Below are 11658 nucleotides of genomic sequence, written 5' to 3'. Positions count from 1 at the left end.
GAAGATCCTGTTAGGAAGCGGCCTGCCCCCCCCCCCATACGCCTATGCTCTAGTTGGCTGCCCCCCTCACTCCTGACGCTGCATCATGGGGTCAAGAGTCCACCAAGCCCATCTGACTTTGAGAGCTCCTCCCACATGCTTCCACCTGACACCTGCGCATCTTGGCTATCCCCGGAGCCTGCCTGAGCAGTTGGTGAGAGAGTCCTTGAGGTAGGCGGCACTTCTATCATCTCGAAGTCTGGAGCCCCATGTTCCCAAGCTCCTTCTGCCGCCTCTCCTTATTCTTTGACTCGGAGTCCAGGGCAGCATGACCTCTGAGTGCGCACAGAGAGCAATGGCGGTCCTCATTCCCAACACCATCAGTGTGCCTGCTTCCCAGGTCCTATCTGTTCATGGGCAGCTGCTGGTAGGGATTATCAGTTTTAAAGCATAGCCAGACAGGGCTGAGACAGTGCGGTGCAGTGGTTACTGTGCTGGCCTGCTGTTGGGAGATCTGGCGTTAGTCCCATTGAGCTGTGACTGGGGGACTTTGGGTTAGTCAGCTCATGGGGTTGTTGTGAGGCTTAAATGGAGTGGAGGAGGAGCAGATGAGCTTCTTTGGATTCCTTGCAAGAGGAAAATAGGCGAGATGAGACAGTCCTCTAGCGGCCTTTCAAACAGGAGACTGGCCTTGGCTGGAGAGGCCACATGGCTCCTCTCCACATGGTTATCAGCTGCTAGTTCCATCAGCGAACAATGCAGCATTTGCACATCCTGATGCTGAAATGTAGCAAGGCTCTTTTTCCTGGAACAGCACAATTTGTGCCTTGCTGCATAATTCTGGCAATGTCCCAGGGGCTACTGAGACAGGCCAGGCCGGCCACAGAAAAGAGCATACGAGCGGGCCATCGCGCGGTTGCTGCCTAGCAGCTTGACCTGGCATCTGGACAAAGTTTTCCCAAATACAGCTGGAATCCAAAATTCTCCTCCTGTTTCCCTGCAAAAGCCCTTGGCCCAATGGTCATTAGAACATAATAGAAGCCGTGCCAGATCAGCGTAGGGTCCACCTCGCCCGGTATCCATGCGCACAGTGGCAAACCAGCTGCCCACAGGATCGCTCAAGCAGGATGAGTTGCTCCTCAGCAACCTGTATGCAGCCTGCCGCTTCGACGTAGCCAGCAAGGCTAGTAGCCGCAGACGGGCACCCGAATATTTGGGTGTGTGAGCCGCTCAGCTTGCAGTCCTCGCCTGCTGTGCCCTACAGGCAGCGCACCTGCTCGGCAAAGCTCTTTATGACTACACTACAAGAGAAAAGACTCCTTTCCAAGGAGCTCCGTGGCACATCGGCTGGGTGCAAACCACAAAATAGTCCACATGCAACCTTTTTTGGAGTGTCATGGAAACATGGCTTTCTTGCTGTCTGAACCCAGCTGTGTAACAAACTATGGCTGATCGAAAAGCAAAAGGTCCATAAAGAGAACCCAGGGTTTGTTGTTGGGTTGTGAAATGTGGGTTGCTTGTGGTTAACCAACCATGGTTAGCACAGCTGGCTTCAAACGACCTGCTAACACATCTCTGAAGAACATCCTGTGGTTCAGTCCACACTCCATACCCAACCCCTGGGTTATCATGTTGGCCAAACCCAGGCACTGTCCTGGTTCCAGGGTGTGGAATAACCTCTTAAAGCTCTGAGCACACCAAGAACCCCTCTATATGGCGTCATCTTCCTTTCTCCTGAACACCAGCACAGCAGGACCTTCTCTACATGTCGATTTACTGGGCTTTCGTCTTCCGAGTTCATTGCAGAAGGGAAAAAATGTCCTTTGCACACTGTTCCCCTGCCGCCCAGCTTGTATTTTTCTGCCTTTCTATAGTTTCTATACACCAACCACAAGGGGGTGCTATGCTGCAGGTGCAGTAAGCAGAATTCTAACCCTACAGGAGATTTTTGTTCCCACAGCTTTTCAGCCACTGTCTTGCCTCCCTTTGATAATTAGGAATCTTACGTACATACATTGCCAGACTCATTTTTGCACATGTTTACAGGCTCAGGGAAAACAGTATTGGCAAGGCAGGTGTTAGAAGGCTTATGAACTCTGATTTTGGCAGCAACCTTCTGTTTTGGGACAAGCAGAAGGTGGTTCTCTGGAGAGAGACACCCATAAGGATGGGAAAGTGAAACTGCTGCCATTTTTAATGAAGGGATCCAAAGGCAAATATGCTGATTAAAATCTCCTCATCGATCTGCTGGCAGCCCTAACCTGAATGAATTTGGATTCTATCTTCTTGCTGCACGATTCCAGCAAATGGACAATAAAGGTGCTTTGCACAATACAAGAACATGTTTCCTGGCAGAGATTCCAGGAGCTTTACTGTGAAACAAGTCATATTGAACTCACTGGGACTGTGTTTGCGCTGACATGCTTAAGACCAGGAGGTAAATCTACGTGAAGGGAGGTGGGGGCGAGCGCCAGGGTTTGCCACAGGCCCCCATTTCTGCATTGCACAGAGCATGCCAAAGGTCAGGTGCCATTTCAGGGATGGCTCCGTTTGTCCACCTTGCCTTTTCCAGGAGGGGCCCCAGGTGTCCTTTTTCACAGTGGTGAGTCTTCCTTGAAGGCCTGCCCTCTGTCTGAAGGTATAGCCAATTATTGCTATTATTTATTAAAATAAAGATTATAAAGAAATACAGAGATAAATTCAGACTTATTCATAAATACAGACACAAATTTTAAGGGCCATCAAAGCCCTAAATTGTTATTTAGGCATCTCTTCTTAGCAAATTGCGAGTTAATTAGGAAAGTTTCTTAACTTTAGGGATTGTCAAGCTGGGACAGGCAGTCCCAGTGGACTTGGCTATAAGCTACAGGCGACCACAACAAAGGCTTTCCAGGGTCCCTCCATCTTGTCTCTTCTTCTAAGCCCACTCTCCCCCCAAAACCCTCAAAATGACTCTTTCGTCCTTAAATCACGCCCTGAGAGGCTCAAATCAATTTGGAACGGAAAGTTCCTACAAATAATGGTCACACCCTGGGTGGGGGTGTGTGTTTCCTCTCCCAGTGGCTGTGAAAAAAAGGTGGCTCTGTTCTCTGCAGGCTGCACCAGAAACTTATTTCCGTTAGTCAAGGCTGTGAAGCAGGATTCTCACCCGCCTGAGCGTTTCTTGTGGTTTCTTCTAAATGCAGCCACGGCCGTGCAGCAATGCGCGCAAAGAGGGTCGGAATAATTGCCAGGCCCCAGCAAGAGCTGCCGCTTATGTCGTGAACTATGCAGATTGCGGGCTCTGTGGAGCATGGAGTGTTCTCAAAAGAACGACAACACGCGCACAGGCTAAATTTCATGTAGATGATCCAAACGTTACAAAATTGTGTAACACGGACATTGTGTAGAAAAGGTGTCCCTGCATTTTAGGCTCCATATGGAAGGGATTTAAGGGGTTAGGTGGGTTAGGGTGGGAGTGTTTGTATCCCCCCCCCCCGTTGCGCACAAAGGCTCTGAAAAGTACGGCTTCACAGATTGGTGTCCTGCAACAGCAGGGGTTGGACCTGATGGCCTCCATGGCTCCTTCCAGCTCTGCTCTTCTAGGATTAAGCATTCAAAGTAGCATCAGGTATGAAAATAAATGGTGTTGAAATTTTCACTGTATTATTCCTCTCTTTCTCTTGCTTTCATTTGAGTTGAATCCACCCCTTCCTAATGACCTTAGTAATCACACAGAGCAAATGACACCATGGCCCTGATCCAGAAAGGGAGCGCTGGGCATGTAAGCAGCCTCTTGCACGGGGATTACCTTGCAGGATGAGGGACTCTGCACGCCATTCATCTGTACTGGAATATACACCGGATCACCTTTTGTGCACCATAATGCAGAGGTGTCAGGGGAACAATAGAAAGGGGCACCTAAGAAATTGGATCTGGGAACTGGCAACTAGAGCTGGGCTGAATAGCATCAGCGTCTGGCTGGTGTGTAGGTCCCAGTTTCCTCTTCCCGCTCTCCTTATCTGGGTCTTTGAAAATCTCACCTAAATTTCAGACTGTTTTGTGCTTCCAGAGATGCATCGTTACATCTGCCTTGCACCGGGAGAAGGAACGATCATGCTGTCCTTTGTCTTATGCCATCACAGTCATGTGAAACCACTTGTTGCACAAGGAACACTGGATGCCTCTCATTGCAGTGCTCAAATAACAGGAAAGGGGGAAAGCGGAGCCATCCCTTGTTAAAATTTCCACAAGCCTTTCTTCAAAGGCTGGAAGAGCAACAAAACAGCCAGCAAGGAGAGCGCACTGTGGGTCCAACGCTGCTGCTTCTTCAGCTGACATCCCAGGATCTCGCTGGCGTTAGCTCTGCGCCCAGATCCTGGGCGTGCTGTGCGTGTGCGAGAGCTGCAATCACACAAATGGGCTGCTTGGTGGGGTGGAGGCGCAGCACAATCTGACCCGCATCCACGCCTCGAGTTCAACACGAAGCAAGAGACGATGCATCAGTTGGAAACCATACATTTATTTATTCCACACGGCATTAAAATGATTACATGTAACACCTAGCAATATAATCATGTACATTTGATCCAGGACATGAACCTTTTTCTCTTTCAAGAAACAGAAATGCAGGGTTGACCGCTTGGCTATGGCTCCTTACAGACTGACACCCCCCCACGTGCCACGAGCAGGGTTGGCTGGACGAGGCTCCGTTTGCTCTTGTGTAGAGGCTGCCCTTTGCCGCAGCAGACTCTGAGCTTTGCAAGGGGGCAGCCCAAATGGAGGGGCAAGAAGTGGGGACGGTGGGCCATGTTTTCACAAAACTCCAAGCTGAGACTGGAATTTCTGCAGCAAGGCCTCTGCCCCAGGTGGCTGTAAGTGCTACACATAAAAGGCAAAACACGGGCAGAGAGACACCACCTTGGTGCAGACCCTCACCTTTTAAATATTATTAACATATTTTAAAATATTCATCCTCAAAATCAGCTCCATTAATAACACAAGGAAGTTAAAACAAACCATCCAGACTTTGCTGTGTTAAAACACAGCATATCTACAGGGATTCTGTTGCTGCTGCTAATCAAATTATCTTTCTGTTAAAAAATGCAAACAAAACCATTCCACACATAAATCCTAAGCCTTATTTAAGAATTGGGATCCTTCAGAATTTTTTTTCTAGAATTATATTATTATAACAAATAAACACCAAAGTAAATTTAATTTTTTACAGTTAAATATTCCATGAGCCAGACATTTTTTACTGTACAAGCAATTGTGCATTCAATTTTTAAAAAGAAGCATATTATAGTGCAAAGCAGGAAACAAAACAGGCCAATACCGCTTGACCGCTTGCATAAAACAGATGTGTTTTTCTTCATACCAGCACATCACAATCCAGCATAAATCTAAAAGGGTAGGGCTTGTGGAGTTTGTACCTTTTAAGTCCTGAACACTTTTGATTTTGGACTCATCTGTCACTCAGAGTGAGGCAGAAAGAAATTAAGAACACAACAGCAAACTCTTATTAAGAAAACAAAGATCCTGCCTTCCGTCCTTCCTTCCTTCCTTCCCTCACAAAAGGCTTGGGTTTTTCAGATTTTGGATTATTCATGTTACCATATAAAAACCAATGCAGCTGTTGTAGCTCATGACAGCACAACTGTATTCAGACAGGTTAACCCACACTCAAGGGCTTGGTGTGGGTTGTGGTTGAATTATGGGCTTCGTGTTGTCTGAACCCAGCTGTGTTAGCTCATCATGGCATGTTCACTAGAAACAACCCATATAGAAAACCCATGGCTTGTTGTTGGGTTGTTCACCATGGGTTGCTATTGTGGTTGGGTTCAGACAACACGATAACACATATGTAAGCCGTCCTGAGTCTTGTTGCAAAGGACGGCATAGAAATGTTTAAATTAAATTAAATTAAAATTTTAGCAATGATTCAATAGCACACAGTTTTTTCCGTTGTCTGAACAGTTATTTGCTCTCACATCAGCATGGAAGGTTCTAGAATGCAACAAACCCCCACTGCCCATCCTCCGCGCCACACAAGCCCCATGGCTGGAGATGGTGCATTACCCAGACTGGGGACTAATTTTATTTCCCAAATCAAGGGTTAATCCTTTACTAGGACTAACCCCAAATGTACAAAACTGTCTGTAAACCTTCAAGATTGCTCTGCCCATCACAGTGAGGCCCAAAGAAGGCAGCTGGCTCCTTTGCGGGACTTCTGCATGGCCAGAGTCTCACGCATGAATGGCGATGGGGGCAGAGGTGGAGGTCCCAAAAGAGTTTGGGGCAGACTTGGCAAGACCCTGGAAAGGCGCCCCTCCCTCAGGCACCTGCTGGCACGACTCCTTGCCTCCCGCCTTATCTTGGCCACCACTGCTGTCGCAGCCCCTGCTCCCACTCCCCATCCCCTGTGGGGGGCCAGAGCGAGGCAGGTGAACCAGCAGGTGGCGGCAGGGCAGGGCAGAGGCTCTCCAGAGGGGCAGTGCTGGGCTGCGGCTTTTGGCCTTCCTCTCCTGGAGCGGGGCCCCGGGTGCAGGCACAAGCGGCCTCCTTGTGGCACCGTTTTGGGCTCTACTAGGCGTCCTATGGGCTTCAGGAATGGAGATTAAGTCTGGGCGGCGTCCTCGGGCAAAGAGAGTTGGTGAGAACTAACGCTCCCCATCTCCCTCGCCACCAAAAGCTGTCTTTTTCTTGCTCTGCAATTTGAGTCGGGGGTGATGACGATGCAGGAGCCAGGCTCCTTTTCCAGGGCATTTCTGGGCACAGACATGGAGCACCAAGCCCCCAGCGCAACCTTCCCGTCTCAGGGGAAACAAGAGCTTTGTTCTCACTGACGTGGTAAAGCTAAGCCTACACGGAGGAGCTTAAATGACCGAAAGCTTCCCTCTATGCAAAAAATCCCCTGCCCATCTAGCCCGGTCTTATCTGCACAGTTGGGGTGGCCCACGTGGGGCTGCAGGCTGCTGGGTGATCCGAATAGATTTTTCCTAAACGGGAGAAAGAGAAACTGTCGTACCGGCAGAGCCTTTTTGCTGCTCCGTCTGCCTTTTTTTCCCTATTATATACAGGGGCAGGGGGAGGCAGGGCGCACGCTGCCCACCCTGGTCTGCACTGACTGGCAAGGGTGCTTAGACAAGCCAGTCGGGGGTCTTGCACAGCCCTACCCAGACACCAGATGGTCCATTCCCAGCATCAGCGTTTGACCTGGCACCTTCCCAGTTCTGCACTGAGCTGTGTGCCCGTCCCGTCCGCAGGCCTGCACAGGAAGCTCCCCTGGGAGGGCCCCGGCAAGTGCAGCCGACTGCAGAACGGGCTTCCAGCCATCCCCGGCCCAGCAGGATTCCTGGGGATGAAGATTAGCCTCAGATCTTAGAGAGGAATGGGGTTCACACAGCTGATGAAGGGCTGTGGCCAGCAGGTGCATCAGCGTCAGGGGAACAGGAGAGAGGCTTTCAGCTCATGCATCCGATAGCCAGCCAGGGAGAAAGAGCAAGAGGTGCACTTAGTGCTGGGCCTGTGGACCAGTGTCCAGCGCCCGTAGCCCAGGGATGCTCGCCCCGCGACCGCCAGAGAGCAGCAGGTGAGGGAGCAGCAGCCAGCCAGCTGGGCCTCAGCACCTGGGCTGGCCTGGCCATGCCAAGGTGCTCCAGAGCTGGTTCCCACGGTATCCTTTTCACTTACTGGGCCGTAAGTGGCTCATTTTATTATTTTACTTTAAAAATATATTATCCTTCTCTGTAACAAAACAGTGCTTCTTCCCAAGCAAATGTGTTTCACATCAGGGCAGCAGAACCGACTCCGTTTTATTCCTGGAAGTCATTAGGGTGCTTTGAATAAGTTCAAAGTGCAAAACTGCACATGCTCAGACGGTTCTTTTTCCGAATCAGAGCTGGCAGGCAGTTTTTCTCTCTCTTTCTCTAACTTATCAGGAATGATGACACTCTTGCAAAGCATAGGATGTCAGGGGAGAAATGTTAAAGGCATGCTTCATTAAAGTAATACAGGTGACTGTTGAAAGAGACACCCATCTGCAAAACCAGGAAGTCCAAGATCTAAAACTGTCCACTGCACTGTTCCAGTGAACGTTCCCCCTGGGCTGCTAGACGTGAGCAAGAGTTTTTCACGGGCAAGCCTTGCACTATGAGTGCTCGTGGCAAACGAAAATGTTCTGCTATGGACACGGGTTTACCACCTCAGTGAGAACTGGACCTGGGGCGTGTACACACTTCAACTGGGTCACAACAGTGCAGGCGCATAAAAGAAACTGGAATCTGGAGTAACAGGACGCAAACAAGGCACGGCAAAGCTCTCCGGAACAGCTGCGCAAGACAATTCCAGTTTCTCTTACAGCTGCTGGGCAGGGAGCTGTTTCCACACACAGTTCCTCACCCATGCAGCTGGTCCTGGTGTGTGTGCAGGGCAGTGGGCAGAGGCGTCGTGATGCTTGGGTGGTTGAAATACACAAGAAACGCAAAATGGCACAACGTAATCACAGTAGAATTTCTTTGGAAAGGATTGTGTCTCGGGGGGGGGACAAGCTCCGTTGAAGCAAAGAGCAGCTCCATTCACATCTGTGGAGCAGGTGGAAGAGGGCTTCTTGCACAGGTGAAACCGCTCAGGCACCTGCTCTGCCACCCTCGCGGCCACCCCAAATGTGCCGACTGACATGCCTGTTTTCTGTTCACAGCAATCTCTCACTGCTCCAGTACCTGAACAGCTGCACACCCAATTCATTTGCTCATCCATTCACTCATTTTAAAAAGCCTCTGAGGTGGGTGCTTTGGGATTTTCACGCTCAGCCACTGACCACGGCATGGAGCGAGGCATTTCTGCCTTACAGGTCCCTATATACATTCCCGGCGTAATAGACCATTGGTCAAGGGGAACCTTAGCGAGCAAGGTGGGTTTGTTTTGAAATGTATATGAAGTTCAGCCCATCTCCAGTCTCATTCCTTAATTAACTTAACTACCTACACTGAGTACAAGAGCAGTCTTGCTTTGCAATGCATTCTGGGAAATGGGAGGGCTGCCTACGGCCCTCTTCCACGACCAGCGACATAGCTCATCATTGGACACGTTAATTCAGTGGGACCTGAAGGCGCCCGGTTTCCTCGTCCCTCAGTACGGTCTCCAGACTGCTTCATCCATCCTTCCGGTGGTCGTCATGGTTGTGGGGGAGTTGCTATGGCTCCCATCCGCCTCAACGCCGTCGTTCTGAGTGGCGAGGCTGGGATTAAGTAAGTTGTTTCCAGCGGATGCACTCGGGCAGGAAGAGAGCATCCTTGTTGGCGAGCGCTCTCCCCCTGCCACCATGGAGAATTGGTAAGACCCGGATGATGCTCCGTAGTACAAGTGGTAAGGAGAGGGGTTGGCCTGGAACGGCCCACTCTGGTTCTGGGTGGAGCTGGGGTACGGCGGGGGCAGGTAGGTGTGATGGAACCGAGTGGCGGTGGGCATGCTGGTCATGCTGATGCCTCCGATCCCAGTGGCAGAAGGTGTGGCCGGGTACGGGAAGGCCGCGGGCATGGCACCGGGGTAGTGCATCCGGGGGTCAGGAAACCTGGTCTCCGTGAGCCCCGGTAACGTGGGAAAGGACCGTTCGAACTGGCGCGGATCGGAGAACGGACTCAATTCGGAGGTACCTAGTTTTGGGGAAAGGAGGGAGAATGAGAGAAAACAGGTTACTTTGGATCGGTACTTTTGGCCTTCTGCAGCACACATCTCTGCTTATTTTGCGAGCCGGTAATCAAGATGGCAGCTCTGTTACTGGTGGGCGCATTTTTATCAACAACGCACAGGGAGCATTTCAGTGCAGAAATGCACTGTATTTCGGTGCAGAAATGCACTGTAATATGTTCTGTATTCTGGGAAACCTCCGGGCTGCACGAGACCTGCTGATACCACCCTCTCGTGCATGGTGGTGCTGTTTTGTCTACACAAGTGCTGCCTGAGCATCAGAAATAAAGCAGGGAAGGTATGCAATAACCCACAGTGGAATGCAGCATAAAAGTCTCACTCCATCAGGCCAGGCATCTCCCCAGGCTGGCATCCTGCTTCTACCTGCAGCCAATCAGATGTTTCCGAAAAGTGCACCAGCAGCCCAAGGAAGCGCTGGCGACTCCATCCTTTGTCCTTCATCTCTGGGACTCGGAGAGAGAGCATTTCTGTCCATGGACGTGCCGTTTAGCTGCCTGCCAGCAACTGGTCCAGCCCAGTCCCATGATCTGGGGTCTCCTCGGATGAGTGGGTGGGGGGAGCAGGACCCCCTGGCAGGCTCTCATACCCCGAACAGCCCTAAGGTTTCCCTCTGGCCCAGCCACAGACTGGTCTGTTGAGCAGGACGGAGAAGCGCAGGCAAGCTGCAGCCCCAGCTAGAACGTGTTGTGGACCAGGCAGAGGGCAGACCAGAGGGAGCGATGCTGCCATGGCTAATAGAAGAAGGCAGGGCCATCCGTCAAGAATTTGACCCTTTCAGGCCATCTTACAGGGAAGGGATGTTTTGCATGAGAGACAAACATTTCTAGGAGCTGAGCACTCATGAAAGGCAGAAAGCAGAAGTGCCGCACTCGCGGGTGCGTGCTCATGCCCGAGCGCAGTTCCCATTCGTGTCACGCGTCCGTGTCAGCCGTGGCCTGAAATGCCATTTTCTCAATAAAGCTGAAGCGTTTCCTTCTAGCCCAAAGGCACCCCCGCTCCCCACCCTCCCCCGTCTGTTACATGCAACTGCCATGCTTCATATTTTCCTTAACTATGTCTGAACATGGATGGAGCTTGGTTTTTTAAAGGGACCTCCGAAGGAATCCTCAGCAGCCTCACAGAACCAGAACGTTGGGATTCGTGGTGGGAAGCCATGAAGGTTTACAACTGATATGAATTTGTAGTGTGCCTTTGGCCAGAGTTGTTATGCCCAACTGGTACTCACAAGCAGGGCCGGCAGCAAAACTCTGCAGTCGGCCCTTCTCTCCCAGTGGGATGGCAGCTGCGCAGGGTGGCTCCCAGCTAGGCAGTTAGCCAGAGCAACACCATCCAGGCCATCCGGAGCTGGGAGTCCAGGTATTGCTGGGTGAGAAAGGTGGAGGCAGAAGAAGAGACGGAAAGGCAAAAGGGGGTGGACCAACTCCTTAAAGGAAGCCACAGCCTTGCATTTAGAGCAGCTTGGCGGAGGAGTCATGGATGGGGTGCTTGGGAGGGCTTCCATTCAGGGATGATGGGAATTCTCGTCTGACCTCCGGAGACCCAAGGCTGGGAAAGGCAGTGAAGGAGTCCTGGACGGGCGCTCCATGCCGCCTCTCCGGTTTTTGCTTTTCTTTTCCAGCTGACGTTCAACTTGCTGCAGCTCTTCAGCATGTTCTGTCCCAAACGGCTTGATCTTCTGCAGGGTTTGCTTCCTGGGTGCTTATGCCTCTTTTGAACTTCCACGTAATTGGGGTTTCCCTGAGCATCTTGTCCCTCCCTCTTTTGCACCTCAGAGCCCCGCTTTTGGCTCCAGCTCTGCTGTCCCTCAGCCTTGCCGTGTGCAGTTGGAGGGACTGGCGGAGGTACAATAGCCACTACCTCCGGAAGTGACGGAGAGCAATTTGCTCCATTTGCTCTCTGCTCAGGAGTCATTCTCGCCCTTTATTTTTGTTGCTTTGATTATTTATGCCGGTTATTTGTCACTTCAAACGCCCCTTTTGCAGAACAGAG

General features: G+C 51.1%; 1 protein-coding gene across 1 annotated transcript in view; it reads right to left on the bottom strand.

Moving 5' to 3' along the window:
* Positions 1-6395: 6395 nt before the first annotated feature.
* RUNX3 (RUNX family transcription factor 3) overlaps positions 6396-11658 on the bottom strand; it is a 141947-nt gene continuing 136684 nt past the window's right edge. The window contains exon 6 of the mRNA XM_044435245.1: positions 6396-9614. Coding sequence (XP_044291180.1) covers positions 9091-9614 — 524 coding nt within the window. The 3' untranslated portion in view covers positions 6396-9090. The remainder of the gene's footprint in view (positions 9615-11658) is intronic.

This window comes from Varanus komodoensis, unplaced genomic scaffold, assembly GCF_004798865.1.
Source record: "Varanus komodoensis strain SLA01 unplaced genomic scaffold, ASM479886v1 scaffold29_1, whole genome shotgun sequence".
NCBI lineage: Eukaryota > Metazoa > Chordata > Lepidosauria > Squamata > Varanidae > Varanus > Varanus komodoensis.
This window is presented reverse-complemented; position numbering and strand designations above follow the sequence as displayed.